At 38.2% G+C, this 21,644-nt stretch overlaps 2 protein-coding genes across 3 annotated transcripts in view; one reads left to right on the forward strand and one right to left on the reverse strand.

Moving 5' to 3' along the window:
* syn2b (synapsin IIb) overlaps window positions 1-21,644 on the reverse strand; it is a 186,106-nt gene that overhangs the window by 42,711 nt on the left and 121,751 nt on the right. The window lies entirely within an intron of this gene.
* Window positions 1-21,644, forward strand: part of LOC130921421 (metalloproteinase inhibitor 4-like) — a 30,600-nt gene that overhangs the window by 5,263 nt on the left and 3,693 nt on the right. Inside the window, exons 3-5 of the mRNA XM_057845294.1 lie at window positions 15,411-15,508; window positions 18,116-18,230; window positions 18,318-18,442. Coding sequence (XP_057701277.1) covers window positions 15,411-15,508; window positions 18,116-18,230; window positions 18,318-18,442 — 338 coding nt within the window. The remainder of the gene's footprint in view (window positions 1-15,410; window positions 15,509-18,115; window positions 18,231-18,317; window positions 18,443-21,644) is intronic.

Raw genomic sequence — 21,644 nt, forward strand, 5'->3', positions numbered from 1 at the left:
TACACACATTCCCTCTCTTTCCGTTGCCATTGCTGTCTATGACGGGAGGAAAACTAAAGGAATTCGACAAGAGTCCCCAAAACCGTACAAAGACAAAGCCACACCCCTCTAGTGCCTTGGCGGTCAATTACAGAGCAACGCGTTCCCTTGACGCAGAACTTTGAATGCTGAATGATGATGTAGGATCAACGCCATCGCTCTGCCATTACTGCAACCCAGAAGCATAATTCACACAACAATTTAGGAACTCATTTAGTTAGTGGTTCCACTGATCTTGTTGTTTTGCAAGAGTTGGCTGGTGGCGGCCTTCAGTTGACCTAACAGTGTCGTGAGAGTCAGTGCAACTTTTAAATAAAGCCGAACATCTGACTAATATCCCATCTGTACAAACCTTGAAAGATTCCCAAGCAGTGTCTATGCTTGTGGGTGTGTGTTTGTGTTAGTGTAGTGTGTGCGTACTGGAGCGAGGCCAAGCCAGCTTACTCCATCGCTCTCCCCTTCCTTCCACTTCATTTCCATGTCTATAGGCTGGGCCCAATGGTCTGCATACTAACAATATCAATGTGAAAGACCACTGACAGTGCAGCTTTGTGAGAATGACAAGGGTGCCGATTCATCTGGGCCGAGGGATGTTTTTTACTACATCAGTTCTCATGGTTTAGCTTTGCAATATGATGTTTTTGCGAGGTTTATGCACTCAAAAGATATGGGAATTTTTACCGGTGAAAACCTCCGCCGCATAACATTTTAATCTGTGAGTAAACTTGTTAAGAATGAGTCCACGCCTATAATTTTCTGTGTGGCAGCCCAAGTCATGCCCAAAAACAATTGTGATGCTGGAGCTGAAATATTTTTTTGTTTCTGCTTAAAATCCTGTTTAATTCTTGTGGCAGCGCATTAAACCAGCTGAGTGAACAGGTCTGACAAAGATGTTCAAATTTTGTTTGTTTGTCATGTAACAGGTGTGAAATTGGTCGGAAATAAAATTTCTCACTCCAGTGCATTCACCATTTCAGCTTCGAAAAGCCTTTTTACAAATGAACAAAAGAGTAGGACCTGAAAGAAAATTGTGACGCTGATGCTCCAACTCATTTAGAAAGTTTATACACCAAACTGATACCAAATTTATTTCTGTTTTACTCTGTGAGGCATCGAAATACTCTTGAAAGCAACTGGGAGGCTAACGGTAAAATTAAGGAATGAAACAAAATTTTCCAAAACCAAGCTTTTTCCACTTTCATCTAGGAGTGTGACAATATATCGAAAATGTGATATTTCGCGATACAGTGGTAGCTCGACATTAAGGGCTTGGTTTGCATAGTGACGGTAGGGACATAACATTTCAAACTTTTCAACTTTTCAGGATGCTCAAATTGACCCCACCAACTTTTCAGCAACTTCATTTGCATTATATAATGACTTCAGTTATATAGGTAATTTAGATTGTCTTCCCATATGTTGTAAGGATAGAATAGACCCTACCATTATTAAGGGAATTAATTTCATTATGTGCAGATTTACATTGACCCCTTGTCACTTGCTGAATGTGCCAGTCCCTTTTTTCCCTCACACTCACATTTGATTGGCTGATGACTTGACACCCCTTCCCCCGCCCCCCAATTACAATATGCCGCCTCCTCCACACCCTTCGAAGACGAGGAATATTAGAAGTTTTATTCCGCTAGCAGCAGTCACTGTAAATAATGTAAAAAGACATCGTCAATGTTGTGGAGGTGTGGAGCATACTACTAATTTTGCTACTGAAAGTCTGACCTGCATCAGAGTTAGCATGATATTAATCTGTGTGAATTTCTCGAACTCGAGGAGGAAGCTGCTTTGAAAGAAATATCCTCCTGGATGTTTTCTACTGTTAATGTTAATGAAACTGTCAAAAATATAGTGAACCAAGGTTTAACCTCTTCTCTCGAGTTTTATATTTTATTTTAGGGTTTTAGAGCAGCCCAAAGGAGCTTTGATTTTTTTTGTTGAGATTGGCTGTGCTTGTGGACAAACGCAGTAGTGTTTTACCTGAAGGAAGGCTCCATTTTTGTTTATTTTTGTTATTACCTGACTAAGAAGTTTTTTTGTGATATTTATTTAGACAATTTTGAGTCGTCTTAAGGTAAATGTTTATTCATTTATTTATTTATTGCATTCCTGGATAGTTAAGAGATTATTTACAAGTTTGTCTTTCTTATGTATGATCTGATGTATGATTTGTGTTCAAACATTGCTATTAATTTGCTAATAAAATCCAGACATTCATTCCGGAAGTTTTCAAAATATGTCTGTAGTCGTTTTAAAAACAAAGGTTTGAACCAAACGGTGTATCACCTGAACCAATACATATGCACTGCAAAAACTCACCTGCTTAAAACTGGAAGAAAAAAAAAACTTAAATTCCCTTGTTGTCAGTGTAAATCTACTAGAAATAAGCGAAATTATCTGCCAGTGGTTCAATTAAATTTTACACAGATTTCTTGAAATAAGAAAAATAGCTGAAAATAATCTTAACAGATTTATTTTAAGCAAAACGTTTGTATAATCTTTAAAAAACAACTTGTTTGTCAGAAATGTTCTTAATTTAAGAATTAAAAAAATGACTAACTTTTATATTTATAGGCTTAGTAAGAACATATCGTAATATTTACTTAAAATAAATAGAATAATCTGACGCATTAATCTGTTAACTAGCCTTTAACAGGCAAAACAAGATAAAGAAAATTATTTGACTCAATTTAAGAAAAAATATCAGACGTTATAAATTATGACCTTATAAATTTGCAGTTTGAAAGTTAATATAAATCAATACAGATCTATTTTGCATTAATCATTTAGCCTATCAGTTAATTAGGTTCATATTGGTGAGAAATGTAGCCCTGACCCCCATTCACCCAATCTCTTTGGTCTTAATGATGTCCCGTCCCCAGCAAAAAGTGGACATTCAGGTTATGCATTTATATCGTCCCTACTAATAACTAGACCAAACCTACACCCTTGCTCGACATACTTTCCTTTCGACATCCGACGTAAAATTTGACATTTGTTTCGACATATGACGACATGCTCGAAATCTGACGATTTACAACAGTGTCGTAATTTCATTTTTCCCCCCCCCAAGACGGCAGCATTTTCTTGTGAGTGAAATCAACATGGGTCCGAAGAAGGTTAGTTAAATGATGGAAATGATAGAATATGTCTACCATCTTGACGGTTCACCTCCGAACTCCGTTCGCCAGTCTTTATAATTTAAGGTGACAATTATTGTATCGTCGGCAAGGAAGTCCCTGGCTTCATTAAGTTTTTAATCATTTATTTCCGAACGTTCAGGACTGCAACCCAGCACAACTACTGTCCACCGTATTTGACGCCAACAACAACATGAACACGAAAAGTGAAAAGAAAAAAACTAACGCACTTCTCTCATTCTCTCGTCATACTGTTCAGGAACAGCATGCAAAACACAACCGCCACATTAGAACCCGATTCGTTAGATTATTATTCTTATACTATTATTAAAGATGCACCGATACCAGTATCGGCACGGGGGGCCTATCCGGCCCAAAATGATGGTATCGGTATCAGCGAGTACCAACAAAGAGAGCATGATACCATTTACCGGTCCAGTATTATAACAATTGACCGCAGCCTTTTTTTCTCCTGACACTCACTACAGTCTCTATTGTGTGATGACACGTGATCACTTTGCATACCAAGCAGCTATCGCTGTTGGCCTGCTCCAGACCAATGAGAGCGGGCCAATAGCTGCTCTTAACCAATGCCGGGGCAGCTTTTTCATATGTAGGAAAAACAAACTATGACAGGAAAATATTTGCGGTCTGTAAATATTTCATTTTATAATCTCCGTCCATTACAACTGCTGCATGCAAAAGTTGCGGCCTGAAAGTTTACTTTTAGTAAGCTAAGCTAAGTGGATAAGTGTGTGTTGCTACTGGTGCCCAGAGAGGGAGGCGAATAGAGAGACAGGATGCTGTGGTCAATTATTATTACTTATAATTCTATGAAAGTTGCACTGTTTGGCCTTTGAGAGCCAGAACTCAGGATATGAAAAAGTTTATTCCATATTCATTCATTGTATTCTTACTGTTATGCTAGTATTATACAGTTTAATTTCACAAATTTAGCACTATTTTGGCCTTTGAGAGCCATAAGTTTATTTAACTATTGTCACCCACACCAGGTATGCAATAAAAAATTCTACTGGATTCACTTTGTATTTGTATGTATGTATGTACAGTTGTGGTCAAACGTTTACATACACTTGTGAAGAACATAATGTCATGGCATTCTTGAGTTTTCAGTTATTTCTACAACTCTGATTTTTCTCCGATAGAGTGATTGGAACAGATACTTCTTTGTCACAAAAAACATTCATGAAGTTTAGTTCTTTTATGACTTTATTATGGGTTAACAGAAAAAGTGATCAAATCTGCTGGGTCAAAAATATACATACAGCAACACAAATTAGCAATTTCTTGTGAGTGATTATTGACTTGAACAATCATTGACTTGAACAAGTCAGGAAAGTCACTCGGAGCCATTTCAAAGCAGCTGCAGGTTCCAAGAGCAACAGTGCAAGCAATTGTTTGTAAGTATAAAGTGCATGGCACTGTTATGTCACTGCCACGATCAGGAAGAAAACGCAAGCTATCACCTGCTGCTGAGAGAAAATTGGTCAGGAGGGTGAAGATTCAACCGAGAATCACCAAAAAGCAGATCTGCCAAGAATTAGAAGCTGCTGGAACACAGGTGTCAGTGTCCACAGTCAAGCGTGTTTTGCATCTCCATGGACTGAGAGGCTGCCGTGCAAGAAGGAAGCCCTTGCTCCAAAAGCGGCACCTTAAGGCTCGACTGAAGTTTGCTGCTGATCACATGGACAAAGATAAGACCTTCTGGAGGAAAGTTCTGTGGTCAGACGAAACAAAAATCGAGCTGTTTGGCCACAATGCCCAGCAATATGTTTGGAAGAGAAAAGGTGAGGCCTTTAACCCCAAGTACACCATGCCTACCATCAAGCACAGTGGTGGTAGTATTATGCTGTGGGGCTGTTTTGCTGCCAATGGAACTGGTGCTATACAGAGAGTAAACGGGATAATGAAAAAGGAGGATTACCTTCAAATTCTTCAAGATAACCTAACGTCATCAGCCCGAAGATTGGGTCTTGGGCGCAGTTGGGTGTTCCAACAGGACAATGACCCCAAACACACATCAATAGGGGTATTGGAATGGCTAAACCAGGCTAGAATTAAGGTTTTGAATGGCCTCCCAAAGTCCCATTGAGAACTTGTGGACAATGCTGAAGAAACAAGTCCATGTCAGAAAGCCATCAAATTTAACTGAACTGCACCAATTCTCTCAAGAGGAGTGGTCAAAGATTCAACCAGAAGCTTGCCAGAAGCTTGTGGATGGCTACCAAAAGCACCTAATTGAAGTGAAAATGGCCAAGGGACATGTTACCAAATATTAGCGCTGCTGTATGTATATTTTTGACCCAGCAGATTTGATCACTTTTTTCTGTTCACCCATAATAAAGTCATAAAAGAACCAAACTTCATGAATGGTTTTTGTGACAAAGAAGTATCTGTTCCAATCACTCTATCAGAGAAAAATCAGAGTTGTAGAAATAACTGGAAACTCAAGAGAGCCATGACATTATGTTCTTCAAAAGTGTATGTAAACTTTCGACCACAACTGTATTTATATACATATATACAGTATACATATATACAGTATACATATATACAGTATAGTGGTACCTCTACATACGAAGTTAATTCGTTCCAGGACGTTGTTTGTAAGTCGAAATGGTCGTATGTTGAGCAGGATTTTCCCATAAGAATACATTATAATTCCATTAATTTGTTCTACAGCCCAAAAACCTGCAGTAAATCCTTAATAAATACTGCTTTTACTATTGCAAATAGCAATTACAAAGAGCAAAACAAATAAAATATGTACAAAAATCAAAATAATAATAACATAATAATAAGAATAATAACAATAATAATTTCTATAATGGGGTGACGTGATGGTGAGCAAGAGTTTACGTTCTGTTTTGATGCTGGCGTCTGCTGCTGTTGCACAAGTTGATGGAATAAATGATTAGAAACTTGACGAAGCTGGCGATTTCTTTGGCGACGTTACCGCAATGAGAATTGTCACCTTAACTTATAAAGACTGACGAACGGAGGAGGACCGCCGGCGGAGATCGACATTTTATGGCCCTATAGTAGACCCAGTTCATGTATGCTCACACCATGCTTATATTTTACTATCATTCACATCTTCATTTCATTGGTAAGCGTCACCTTTTCTTTTTTTTCTCCACCTGCCCTAACCTTTTTGGATCCAGTGTTGATTTCTCTCACAAGAAAATCAGCCGTGCGTCAGTCTTCCGGCAAAACAAGAAACCGCGGTGCTGTCAAAAATCGTCGTATTTCGAGCATGTCGTTGGATGTAGAAACAAATGGCGAGTCAAATTTTACGTCGGATGTCAAAAGATCGTGTGTCAAAGCGATCGTATGTCGAGGTACCACTGTAAATAAATAAAGTGGTATCGGTATGGTATCGGCCAATACTGCACAGCCAGATATCAGTATCGGGGCCAATAAATGGTATCGGTGCAACACTAATTATTATTATTATTATTGTCATTTATAAAAATATATGTGTTTTGCCATGTGTAATTGCTATCTGTAATAGTACCTATGGGTATGAAGGATTTAGCCTCGGCTTTTGGGCTGTGAAACGAATTCATTGAATTATAATATATTTTTATGGGAAAATCCCACTCACCACAAATTTCGACTAACAACCCAAGTCCTGGAATGAATTACATCCGTATGTAGAGGTAGCACTGTACTTTGTAGCCCAAAAGGCTATTATTATTATTTTTTTTACTTTGTTTTGATTTAGTTTTTTTGTTTTCATCAATAGCAGTGTGGAGCATCATGCATAACAAAATGACCGACAAAGATAAATAAAACAAATAGCCTTGTATTCGTATCGTATCGTGAGTTACCCAGAGGTTCCTGCCCCTGCTTTCTACACTCCTGGACATCCTATATAGACAGCCTGAATTAATAATTCTCTCTGTTGGTTGCAGCAAAGATGTAAACTACATTATCATTCCATCGTTCCCTGTAGTGAGTTTACTTTTTAAACATTTGTGTACTTTGAAATCTATTCTTTTAGTCATTTAAAGGCCCATTAAATACCCAAAGCCAATATTCCCTGAAAAAGGGGCTAGTTGTATGTATGTGGGGGCGTCCGTGTAATTCGTCCACTCACAATTTACGCTAATGGAAAAGCACTTTATGCCTGTTTTTTTTGGGGGGGGGCTAATTATTTAAAAATATTTCCACCTTCTCCACATTTGTATGCAGTCAAAACTCATTTGATATAATCAGTACACACAGCAATGTGATGCCAGTGTTTATTATTTACCATTAACAGGTGGCATTGTGCCATTATTGCGCTCTGAGGAGATTTAAATGAGCCAGTTTATTTGCCAAGGACCATTTTAGGGTTTTGTTTGAAGGGTTGATAAGAGAGCAGCGCCATCATCACTTTTCAATAATATCATACTCCGGTTTTAAGAGGTACTATTAAAGAAAAATTGCTGCATATTATTATTTGTCCAAGCATGCACGTATAAACCAAGTAATCCAATTTTATGGTGGCATAAGGGACACAAAGCAATAGAGTAGCACCATTACATCACACTATTGTAGGTTACTATCAAAACAGGCACAAATTATTACAGGAAGTAAATAGGTGCGGGACGATTTTGAATGTTGATATAAAAAAAATATGGAAAGATAAACATCTAAACTAAGGCTGCACCTATCGATTATTTAGGTAATCGATTAATCAATCGATTAGTTAGTTCGAGTAATTGGACATTTAATGTGTTGCAAGATAAATTTTGGGAGATTTAAAACAAAGAAACAAGTTTATGCCTGCAATAATATTTATTTTTGCTTGAATGAGAATACAAAATAAAGTTCCTGAGTGTTTTTTCAAACTATGCAGGAGAGCAATAAATGCATCTAAATCTAAATTAAAATACCAGAGCTTAGTCTCAAACAGTATAAAAAAAACAAAAAACAAATTAGGATCTATAACAAAAGAACAATTGGCTAACTTGCATAGCAAAAAGTGTGGTAGGTTAAATGCAATAAAATGCTAACATTTTTATTACAATGCTCTTAACAAATCGTTCAGACACACATTCCCACCAAACACGGCTGAATATACTAAATAACGAATGCATAAACAAACATATTAGCTAACATTAGCTGAAACAAAACATAACCTTTGTTGGTCTTAACAGGGAGCAGCTGGATCAATAAAACTAAATGCAACATTTTCAAAACAAACCATTACAATGTCGGTCAAATTAAACGAATCCTCGAAGCAGCAAAATTTGATTCGAAGTTTTTTTGCAATCTAATTACTTGAGTTGATTGATTAATTGTTGCAGCACTAAGAGACTGGTGACAAATGAATTAAAGTTTAACAGGAATAGCATTTGTTTTGTGTATGTGTATTCAGTAGATCAATCTTGTTTGGATCTTGTTTTCATATTTTGAGGCAGTTTTAATTGCAGATCTTCCATATTAAAAATTTCTGATTAAATTTTGGTTAAAATCTTGAAACGATGTCAGTTTAAGTTTGAGCTAGTCATGGCCTGTTTTTGTTGAGCATTATTGCACAATGTTGGGATCACTTCTTCACCCCACCCGAGCCGAGAAATTGTTTTGATTCTAATTGGTCTTTAAGGAGTAATATATAACATGGTGACCCTCCCAGAATACAACACATTTCATGTTTGCATTTACATGGTTCCGTCTTATTCAAAGAATGTCGTAATTCCATGTGAAAATGATGTAGTATTCATGCCAGGCCCTAGGGGCAGTGTAGTTTTTCAATGCAACAGCCAATCATGCACTTCCTTGACAACAACAACCTCAGCCTGGAAGACAACATACCCGCCCACTCAAAGCAATAGCGTCCACGTGTTTATTTCTTTTGCTTCAAAAGGCACTAATACATGAACAGAAAAAAATATTTAAATTAAAAATATGCAAAAACAAAAACAAAAAACCAACAATTATTTAAAACCGACGTTCCGCCATGTTTACTGTTTTCAATGTTAAGTAGCAGCCACTACGCATGCCCATAGTGACGTGTGCAAGTGCTGACGTCATCGGAGTGAGAGCGTTTAATTCATATGGTTGCGGAGCAATCCCCGCAATCGAATTGTTCCGCTTTGGAGACGTAATCATAAGTTTGAATCTTCGCCTTCCGTTGTAGCTGTCACCGTGTAAATGCGAGGCCATTCTGCAACACAATCATCAATCACAGTGTGACCATGTAAACGGCCCCAAACACAGGTAGCTAAAAACTGTACTGCAATTAGGATCCAAATATTGAGAGCTCACTACAAGTATAGGTCCAGCTGCGGCTCGCAGTACTTACCGTTCGCGCCCTTCCTTCCTCACCCATTTTAGTGTCTTCTGCATCCCATGACATGGAAAAGGGGTCAGGGTTTTTGGTGCTTTCCGCATCCCATGACTCTTTTTTTGCAGCACTAGAATAATTGCACATCCAATCAGTGGGTGGCAGCGGCGCTCTCAATTTCAAAGAGTGAGCACAGTATTATGCACCAAACAAGAGCATACAGCAAAGAGCAGGAGATATAAAGTGCTTTGAACAAACCCTTCAGCGACACCATGAAAAAATATTTGAACGCTTGATTTGATTGATCGTTGAAAGCAGGGGGCACGGAAGATGAGTTCTGCGAGCTGCAGCTGGACCCTTCTCGCTCACTATGCTGCGCTATCATACCAATGAGTTTCAATCAGAGAAGACAGAGGCTAACAAGCTACACATTAATTGCCTGGCACGGCCAGACTGTTCTCCCAGTGCTTTTCAAACACTGAGAGAATAGTCCGGGACCCAGCCCATTAACGGCCTCTCGAGCAAGTACAAAATCAATCGACAAATCAGATTCGTTTATTTGCATGACGTGTACTTAACGAAGAACGTCACTCTTCCGCGTCGGAAGTCGTCTCCACAACAACACAGATGGCGAACAGGAGAGCCGAAAATATGTTCCAATCCACGGTAAAATCAGTTTTAAATTATCAAAAACACATCGACACAAGTCATTGACATCAGTCTGTCTTGCGCTAGCCATGTTGAATAAACTCCGCTCTCCTCGTATGTTTACTTCCGCGCGCAAGTCCCTTGTCCCGCCCGTCACTGATTGGTCCACTCTGCTGTCTGTTTGCTGTGTCTTGCTCCGCCCTGGAAATTTTATCCGCTTAATGGTGGCCAGACTCAATAGCTGGAACAGCGGTGAGTCTGGAGTACCAGGCTAACATTAGCATTAATACAGGTAGTGCCCTGGGTAACGACGTACCTGACATACGTGACTTCGACTTTACAACGCCTGAGTTTTTTTTTTTTTTTTTTTAATGTTGACTTGTTTTGTGATGCATGCTTTTATTTTGGTTCAGGAAGTGTAGAGCAGGCAGAACTTCTGCACTGAGCGCATGTACACACGTGCCCACCCCACACATGCACATATGAGGAAGAGCGCAGCCGACTAAGGGGTGACAGCCTGTGCGCACATTTGTTGCTTGTGAAGCATCCAGAGGCGAAGGCTGTATATAACCCCTTTTGCACTGTTTACTGTGCGTTTTATATTGTGGTCAAATACTTGAGGTGAGTGTATGTGATTGTTTTTGATGATGTACGGATGTTAACTGATGCATGCTAATACCGTAATTTCCCGAATATAAGGCGCACCCGTGTATAATGCGCACCCCAAATTTACTTGTAAAATCTAGGGAAAATTATTGTACCCGTTTATAACGCGCACCCTAATTTTAGAAGAAAACAGAGCTTGTGTACAGATACAGAGATGTCATTTTACTGACTGGTGAAACACAGCACAAGCATAGCACATTGTTCAAAACATTACCGTAAACTGACAATATTTACGGTAATATGATTTGACAACTTCTCCAACTTACCAGAATCTAGGAGAAAACAAAACAGATGTGACTTTTCTTTTAAAGGCTGCTGTATAACTTGCTCGTTTCCTCATGATGAATAAATGTTTCTTCCATGGATTGATACGGTAAAATGAAAGTGAGAACGTAAGTCGGAAATCCGTGAGAGCTCATAGCTGTCAACACGACAGTCACAAAAGGAACTATTGTTATTTGGGTTTGAGTTTCCCGAGGGACCGATATAGTTGACGGACACAGGAAGTGTGTGTCCTTACATTTGTTATGGTCCGAATTGCGGAGCTGCAATAAACGTCGACTCAAATGAGTTCAAGAAACTAAATTTTGTGTTTTATGAAGAGTGAAAAAAGCAGGATTTAACACAGACGAAATCATTCGGCCGATTAGAGTGAAGTATTACCGAAACAAAACGGTGACGTCACGTACCGTAATGGTCGGCAACGGGTCGCCGCATACGTTTCTTCAACACAACGTGGCCGTGTCAATGAAAAAAAAATCGGTTTATATATATATGTAATACATATATATTTCTGTCTCCATCCATGTACCCGTTTATAATGCGCACCATGAGTTTACAAGTTGATTTTGGGGAAAAAAAGTGCGCGTTATATTCGGGAAATTACGGTAGTTTGTTATTGCTCTATCAGCAGCTACTTGTAAGTGCAAACTTGAATTGTTGTTATTGAAAATGAGATTGATTTGATTTTATTAGTTTCATTCCGCAAGTGTTGATGTCATGAGCAGCTGAATAAAGTCAGCAAACCACACGGACGTCTGACAGTCATTTCGGAGCTTAGCTAGGACTTAGCTCCAACGTTTTGACAAGGACAGTACAATGACATATAATACATGTTTTAACTTTTTTTTTTTAAATTTGAGTGTGTTTAGAGTTATTTAAAGGGCTGATTCTGATTCACGCGGAAATCCGGGTTACATCCCTAGCGCAGGAACAGAACTCGTTCGTAAACCTGTTTTGGTAATAATGATCATGTGAACATACAGCATGTGTCGTGTACAACCTATGTATTGGTCCTTCTAAAAAAATTAGCATATTGTGATAAAGTTCATTATTTTCTGTAATGTACCGATAAACATTAGACTTTCATATATTTTAGATTCATTACACACAACTGAAGTAGTTCAAGCCTTTTATTGTTTTAATAATGATGATTTTGGAAAAAAAAGTCAAGAAAAACCAAAAATCCCTATCTCAAAAAATTAGCATATCATGAAAAGGTACTCTAAAGAAGCTACTAACCTAATCATCTGAATCAACGAATCAACTCAAAACCGCTGCGAAAGATTCCTGAGGCTTTAAAAACTCCCAGGCTGGTTCATTACTCAAAACCACAATCATGGGCAAGACTGCCGACCTGACTGCTGTCCAGAAGGCCATCATTGACACCCTCAAGCAAGAGGCTAAGACACAGAAAGAAATTTTTGAGTGAAAAGGCTGTTTCCAGAGTGCTGTATCAAGGCACCTCAGTGGGAAGGAAAAAGTGTGGCAGGAAACGCTGCACAACCAGAAGAGGTGACCGCACCCTGAGAAAGATTTTGGAGAAGGGCCGATTCCAGACCTTGGGGGACCCGCAGAAACAGTTGTCTGAGTCTGGAGTAGAAACATCCAGAGCCACCGTGCACAGGCGTGTGCTGGAAATGGGCTACAGGTGCCGCATTCCCCTGGTCAAGCCACTTTTGAACCTGAAACAGCAGCAGAAGCACCTGACCTGGGCTACAGAGAAGCAGCACTGGACTGTTGCTCAGTGGTTCAAAGTACTTTTTTCAGATAAAGCAAATTTTGCATGTCATTCGGAAATCAAGGTGCCAGAGTTCGGAGGAAGACTGGGGAGAAGGAAATGCCAAAATGCCTGAAGTCCAGTGTCAGGTACTCACAGTCAGTGATGGTCTGGGGTGCCATGTCAGCTGCTGGTGTTGGTCTACTGTGTCTTATCAAGGGCAGGGTCAATACAGCTAGCTATCAGGAGATTATGGAGCACTTCATGCTTCCATCTGCTGAAAAGCTTTATGGAGATGAAGATTTCATTTTCCAGCACGAACTGGCACCTGCTGACAGTGCCAAAACCACTGGTAAATGGTTTACTGACCATGGCATTACTGTATTCAATTGGCCTGCCAACTCTCCTGGCCTGAACTCCATAGAGAATCTGTGGGAAATTGTGAAGAGGAAGTTGAGAGACACCAGACCCAACACTGTGGATGAGCTTGGGGCCGCTATTGAAGCATCCTGGGCCTCCATAACACCTCAGCAGTGCCACAGGTTGATTGCCTCCATGCCACGCCGCATTGAAGCAGTCATTTCTGCAAAAGGACTCCCGACCAAGTATTCAGTGTATAGCTGATATAATTAATTGAAGGTTGACTTTTTTTGTATTAAAAAACACTTTTTTGTATTGGTCGGATGAAATATGCTAATTCTTTGCGATGGTTTGGTTTTTCTGAACTTTTTTTGCCAAAATCATCAATATTAAAACAATAAAGGCTTCAACTACTTCAGTTGTGTGTAATGAATCGAAAATATACGAAAGTCTAATGTTTATCAGTACATTACAGAAAAACTTTATCAAAATATGCAAATTTTTTGAGAAGGACTAGTATATCAGTTACCAAAAACTAGATGGGTACATGCTACAGTCTTCAAATGTAGGGGTTTCAAATGGCACAGGGATTAAGTTGGTGCCCAAATAAATAATAATTTTTCGCAAGGTAGGTTACCACAAAAGAGCTTAGTTAAAAAAAAAAAAATTAAAAAAATTAAAAAAAAAAACAGGGGTAATGCATTGACAGTATCCACAAAGACGATTTTATTGCGCCATCCATTTAAATTTCAATTACCAACCACGATGTACATGCGTAAAGACGCTATCTTTGCTTTGTTCATATTCTGATTGTCAATTTACCATACAGGAAAGTAATACAGGAAAACTCAAAGTCATCACCTTTTGAGGAGAAGTCGTGCAACTTTGGTATCTCATCAATTTTTTTCCTCCTTATCATTTGTCTCTATTGTTCGAAAGCCTCTCGAATGCATATCCTTTTTTTCTTTCTGAAATTGTCATTTGACATTTGTGATGGTGATTTTTCTGCTCTACTGGTACACAAGATCATTAATTCTGACAGTGAACGTGGTAGCAACCTTAGTTTCCGGAGCCTACAGAGCTGTGGTAACCTGGACGAAGAGAAAGAACTGATCTCTTAATTGGCTGATGGTTGATGGCGGGACATCCGTTGTAAACACAGAATCAAAACAGCTTGAAGGATCACACATAATTTTTGAAAATGGGAAAATCTCGGCTTTACCATTGAGAACCATGTTAGAACCCCCCCCCCGCCCCCCCCCTCAAAAACATGTTTCTTTAATGTCTATTAAAATATTAGAGACAATTAATGAATAATTGAAGTGCAAATCTTACATAATTCTCCTTTTAACCTGTTTATTTGGACCATACTCAAGTATAATTGCTACATTCACACCTGACCAAAAGATTCACACTAAAACAGATTTGTACGGATAACATCATACCGGTAATTGTGGAAAAGCTATGATAGACATGCTAGACCAATTAATGGCAGCATTATTTTAATATTTACTCCACAGTGATAATCATATAGTTTTAAAAACTTCCACATTTAAACACATTTTCTAGTGTTTGTGTTTAAATGTTCTAAAAATAAACAAATAATAATAACAAATAAATTGATTACACCAATGCAACCAAAAATTAGTTAGCTTGTAGTTTTTGTGTGTGGCAGCCTGTTTAGGCACCATTTGTGAACTTAACACTACATAATATTTTCTCATTAGCATAAATGATAGATTATTCTAATTCCATTCGATCATGATGTATCTTTATCATTAAAATTGATATTTTTTATTACTTCTGACGCTTACATGTAAAAAGCCATCTACAAATGTTTCTGTTGTTTTAACTAGGAGCCAGAATGATGCCAAGGAACCCTGCCCCATTACAGCTTTAGTTAATTTCTATTCAAATCTCAGTTAGTTTAACTAGCAGTAAAATATTTTTATTGCAGTGTTATAGACATACAGTACAGTAGATAGTTTTAATGGACCATCTGCTTGGCTAAGGATATACATCGTTATCTTTTTTACAGAACGATCTGACCTTTACTGGTTCATCTCTGATGTTGGATGAGACTGTTTCACACTACATGCCAAGTTCTATTCGCAGCACAAAAATGAGTAGTGTTGTCATGTGACTAGGAAGAAACAAAGGCAACGGGAATCTGAGAGGGATTTCTGTGCGATGTAAACAACACATTATTTTTACATCCTTTTCTGAGAGCAGTCACTTTTCTTCTTGACAGTCATCAGGGCGAAGATTGCCGGGGAGAAGATTGTGTCGCCTAGCAACAGCTCCTCCCCCTACATGAAGATGATCCAGTATGAAATAAAGATGATCAAGGTGAGATGTGATGCTTACATGATAATACCAACTTTAGGAGTGTATAAAACTACTGTATTTTTCAGTCTATAAGTCGCACCCGTTGGCCCGCCATCAGATGCAAATTTATATAAAATCATGCCAATCGTTTGTGCTATGTTTGTGCATGTTTGTGCTGTAAAAACTTCCATTTGTGCTGCTATCGTTTTTGAAATATTAATTTCAAGTGATGATGTCACGCAGCCCCCAATTTATCACAAAATGGAATTGATGCCATTCGTTTATGCTATGTTTGTGTTTATTAGGCCTGTCGTGATAGCAAATTTTAGTAGGCAATATATTGTCTCATAAATTATTGCGATATAGGATATTATTGCCTGGTTTTTTTTTTAACCTATTCAGCATTATAATGTGACAACACATCCTAATAAATCATCTATTGAAATGCAATAAATTGTTATTCTTAAATAAAACACCAACTATATTAAACTTTATAAATATTAAAAAAAAAAACAATGCGTAATGAGTCATTTTAAAGCTAGTTAGGTGCAGAATATGAAATAAGTGAGAAACCCACTGTCATTTTTGTTGTCTGCCAATTAGAGCCCATTAAAAGTGTTGATTTGATATAAAATGACTGTCATCTTTTCATGCAAAGTGCGCATGCGAAAAATTTGAAGCCAAATTATTGTCATTTATTACATCATATTATCATTGTCAATCAGATTTTTTCAGGTGTCATTTAAAATTTATTCTTAGTGTAGAATCTGAAGAATATCCGAATGTCTCCAGAAATTTGAACATGACATGCTTTTATTTTGAAATGTTCACCGGAAGAACATTTGCTAAGACACTAACTGTAAGTTTTACACTCAGTAAAAGAAAAAAAAAAAACAAAATGCACTTCTCTTTCGTCATGCATGTTGTATAAGTAATAGATTTTTTTTCTTTTGTTCGCATCGCTTGCAAATTTCTTAATCCTGCTAGTTTTCATGTTTGATATGCCACTTTTTAACAGCAATTTTGCATTGTGGAGAAGATATAAATGTTTTATAGCAGACTAAAGTGGTCAGTACATTGTTTTTTTTCCATATGCCTCAATGTAGCAATGCTAACATTTTACAGTGTTTAATATCGAACTGTTTCCTTATTTTGTATGTCTGAACTTTAATTCCACGGCGTGTTGATGACCAATAAACATCTGTGATAGCTATTGGAGTCTCATATGTAATCAACACGCACGTGTGCCGAGTGCACGCAGCACACGCACGCACATATGTATGCACGCACGCATGTGGCGATAAATTAGCAGCAAGGTAAATTACCACCCTCATTTTTATTTACCGTGCGATAATTTGACTTATTGTGTATCGCGACAGGCTGAGTGTTAATGCTAGGTTTGTGCTGTAAACATTTTCGTTTGTGCTGCTGTCGTTCTATAGATGTTGAGATGTTAATTTCGAGTGATAACGTCAATCACAACCCCTCTGTCGCGGCTGACGGAATGTACCAACTCTCTCAATAACAGAGGGGTGTCCCAACAACTAGCGCAAACATATCTCAAAGGAATGGCACCCCTTCGTGTCCATTTTGCAGTATATGGGGGTCTGCGACTCACGTCATCACTCAAAATTAATATCTCAAGCCTTAACCTGAAAATTCTGTATGTAGAGGCGTTCATAAGTAGAGGTACCACTGAACAAAGTGGTGCTAAGTTGTGTTTTATTGCTTTTAAATCTTTGCTGTCAGGTTTTGCTTCCTTTTTCAAGAGATTTAGACTAGGTTCATACTGCAGGTCTTAATGCACAATTCCAATTTTTTGTCATATCTGTTTTTTTGGTGTGCATATTCAGACTGCCTTTGTCCATTGAGCCTATTCAAGTACACACATAAACGTTAATTGTGTGTATCAGTTTGCCCCGACTCAGCCATGTAAGCAATACTGAAATATTGCTCACTTGGTGCACAGTAAGAAACAGAGCAGAATCAGGCTTATCTGTTTCTTCATTGTATTTTTTTATGACTAGTCAAGCCAGCCACCTGCATAGTAAAAGCCGAATTCAAGCTAGGCGCTAACGATAATGAACAGCTACATCACTGTAGTCTTGCGTGCTGCTCTCGCTCTTTGCTGACATAATTGCTGCATGAATTCCGATTTGGGAGACTTGACAGTTCAGACCGCCGCCACATTCTGGAAATATGTGGCCCAGATTGGTTTTAAATCACATACAAAAGTGACCCAGATCAGATTTGAAATGGTCCACTTTTATACGACTTGGGGGTTGGTTTATTTCATTTTTCATATGCTACACTTAATGCGACGCTAAAACAACAACTTGAGAAATTAAACTGTGTCACAAAATCGCTTCTGTTGAAACAACAAACCCACATTATGTTAATTCAATGAACAGATCGGTGGATGGATGGTTTACTCATCACCATGAAGCTGAAAACTAGTTCTGATGCTTGAGTGCTGATTTGAAAAAGAAGGCATTCCATTCCTCGTGTGCTTGCTTTACCACCTTAATGTAGAAAGATTCAAAACAATTCTAATGAAGTGTGCATTCCTTGCATTGAAATTCTGCACATCCACCCTGACTCTCTCTAGTGTCTTTTACAATTGTGCAGATGTTCAAAGGGTTCGACAAGGCAAGGGATATTCAGTATGTGTACACCCCAGTCTTCTCTTCCCTGTGTGGAGTTAAGTTAGACTCCAACAACAAAGCAGGATATCTGCTCTCAGGTACAAGCACTGCTGATTACGATATAAAATGTAAAGGAAAACAATGGCATTAGTGTAGTGACTGTGCATTGCTATGCTGTTAAACAGGAAGTATGTGGAGCGACGGGAGGCTTTCGATCGGCCAGTGTGACCTGGTGGAGTCCTGGGACAATTTATCACTCTCACAAAGGAAGAATCTCAACTACAGATACCAGATGGGCTGCGAATGCAGAGTGAGTCAGGATTTTTCATGCCTCCTTTATGAATATTCAGAGCTGTCTTTAATGCGGAATGTTGGCTCAAAATACCGAAACTACGGCTGAAAAGTTATCATCTAATCCTGCGATTTGTAATACAACATGAATTACAGAATTTATACAAGTTTCATTTGCCCACAACCAAAGGTTGCTTGCCCGTAGGCTGATTGAACTGCATAATAGCACGGTCTCATTAAAAAGTAATTTGAAGGACTAAACTCATTTGGATGAAATCGCGAAATCTCAATTTCCTGTTGAAAAAGAAAACACTACTGGTACATCCTTTGTAATTCTCTATTGTGAGGCTGTTGGAAAGAGTCCCAAACGACACTACATTTGATCCCATATAACTGCTGACAAGTGCTGACAAGAACATGAAGATACTCACAGCATATTTCACACTTTCCTCTGAGGTTTCTATTGTTTGGCTTTAGAAACAACAATCTAATAAATCTAACAAAAAACATCTACAGTGGTATGAAAAAGTATCTGAACCTTTTGGAATTTCTCACATTTCTGCATAAAATCACCATTACATGTGATCTGATCTTTGTCAAAATCACACGGATGTAAAAACAGTGTCTGCTTCAACTAAAACCACCCAAACATTTATAGGTGTTCAACTTTTAATGAGATAGCATGTAAACATTGACAGAAGGGGGGAAAATAAGTAAGTGAACCCTTACCAAACAATTTGTCAGGTGTGTGCCCAATCACTGATGAGTGGATTAAAGCTGCCATGCTCACTATAAAACACACACCTGGTAAGAATTGTCTTGATGAGAAGCATTGCCTGATGTGCCTCATGGCTTGGTCAAAAGAGCTGTCTAAAGACCTGCGATCAAGGATTGCCGATTTGTATAAAGCTGGGAGAGGATACAAAACCATCTCTAAAAGTCTGGATGTTCATCAATCGACAGTCAGAGAAGTTGTTTACAAATGGAGAAAGTTTGGCACTGTTGCTTCTTTCCCAAGGAGTGGCCGTCCACCAAAGATGACGCCAAGAGTTCAGCGCAGAATACTCAGAGAAGTAAAAAAAATAACCCTAGAGTGTCTGCTAAAGACTTACAGAAATTACTGGCACAGTCCAATATCGCTGTGCACACATCAACTATATGTAAAACTATGGCCAAGAATGGTGTTCATGGGAGTACTCCACGGAGGAAGCCACTGCTGTCTAAAAAAACATTGTTGCTCGTTCAATATTCGCAAAAAGGCAGTTGGACACTCCACAGAGGTTTTGACAAAATATTTTGTGGACTGATGACACCAAAGTTGAATTCTTATATATGCTGTGTTTTCCGCCATATGAATATATATATATATATATATATATATATATATATATATATATATATATATATATATATATATATATATATATATATATATATATATATATATGTATGGCGGAAAACACAGACAAGACTGAAAAAGGAGTTTCTGCTCTTGCATTCCTCTTTAAAAGAAATTGCTGTATTTTAAGCCAAAACAACTGTTGTGTTTGATAGAACAATATCTCTATATGCTGCAATAGCAGATTCATGGCGCATTAAGCCCCCAAACTATTTTCAATTGATCCCTTTTACCCTGGAAACCCCCGTTTACAGATGTCGTGCAACCGCTTTTGTTTCAACCTAACCATAAAACGAAGGTAATTAATTATATTTATCATCCAAAATGTCTGTCATTTTCAGCTTAGAATCATTAATTGATGTCTAATATTTCGTTTAAAAAAAAAAACTTTAAAAAAGTCACGGATACAGTATCTACCTCATAACTATCGCTAAATTGTATTTTTTTGTTACTGTCGCATTTTCTCCGATATGTTAGATGATAAATAATCGGTCCAAAGAAAAATTGGGGGGAAAAATAAACGTTTTAAAGGGTAAATATATGAAAAAGAAAATCTCAACCACTCCTTAATGTCTGCGATTTCTGCATCGCGACCCATGTTATAATACCATGTTTCACCCATAAAATCCCCCAAAAATCCAGCTGTGGCCATTCACAGCTGTGTCTTGACAGTCAGTTGCCACGTTTACATGGAGCAAAATATTCCAATTACAATCGGAATATTTGTTCAAACCGAATAAATGTGTTCCATATAAACACGTCATTCGGAATGAACAGGCCCAAACCGAATGGAATTTCATTCCGATTCACAGGGGTGGAATATTCCTTTTCCCAAACCGATTAGAAGTAAAATTATATCATGTAAACAGGGAAGCGGAATGGTGTCTGGTTGCGTTCTTTCTGCGCATGCTCCGTACTGACGTGGTGACGTCACTTGGTGACGTAAGTAATGTCACTTGCAACATGGCTTCCAAGCACACGCACAGCGCACCCACACAACTTTTTAAATGAACGGCGTATCATTCTGAAGTTTTGTTTCCACTCGAAAAGTTAAAACAGCAGCTGATCTGACGATCGATCTCCATGTTTTGCAACGTGGCGCTTTGTTTTGATTAATCTGCGCATGTCAGACGGCAGTTGTCAAACGTCCTTTCGGAATAAAGGCAGTCACATGTAAACGCTGGATCGGAATAGATGAAGTGACATGTATACAGCTGATGTGAAATTTCCATTCAGAATGATTTGAATCGGTATGAATAAAAGTCAGCATGTAAACGTGGCTAGTGATATATGCTACATGGAGTTTTTGGCTCGAAACAAGGTACGCGATAATATCTCGTTAAAGTCATGGCATCTGTAATTCTGCTCTTGTGTGCTCTCACCTCCAGATAGGGTTTTGCTGTTCAATTTTTAAATTTTTTTTAATGCCCTCCTGTTCCAAATTTTTCTTCCCCCAGAAAATTGAGATTTTAAGCTTTCCAATGATGTATCACACGTGCATATCGGACAATTTTGAAAGTTGGCCAAATTGTGGGTCTCAGAGTGGAACTTCAAGTTAGAGTTTAAATCCAACACATAGAACAGATATGTCATCTTGAAAGGCATTTTAAAATAAAAATACAATAGAGAACAACATGCTGAATAAGTGTACAGTATGATAATGTTACATGATGCATGAACAACGAAATGCGAACGTGGCTGGTATGTTAACATGGCCATAGCTATTAAGATTTATTCCTATAACTATAGCATAATGAACATGCTAACTAGTTTACCAAACCATCAGTGTCACTCCAAAACACCAAAATAACATGTGAAATAA

This window comes from Corythoichthys intestinalis, chromosome 9 (assembly GCF_030265065.1).
Source record: "Corythoichthys intestinalis isolate RoL2023-P3 chromosome 9, ASM3026506v1, whole genome shotgun sequence".
Taxonomy (NCBI): Eukaryota; Metazoa; Chordata; class Actinopteri; order Syngnathiformes; family Syngnathidae; genus Corythoichthys; species Corythoichthys intestinalis.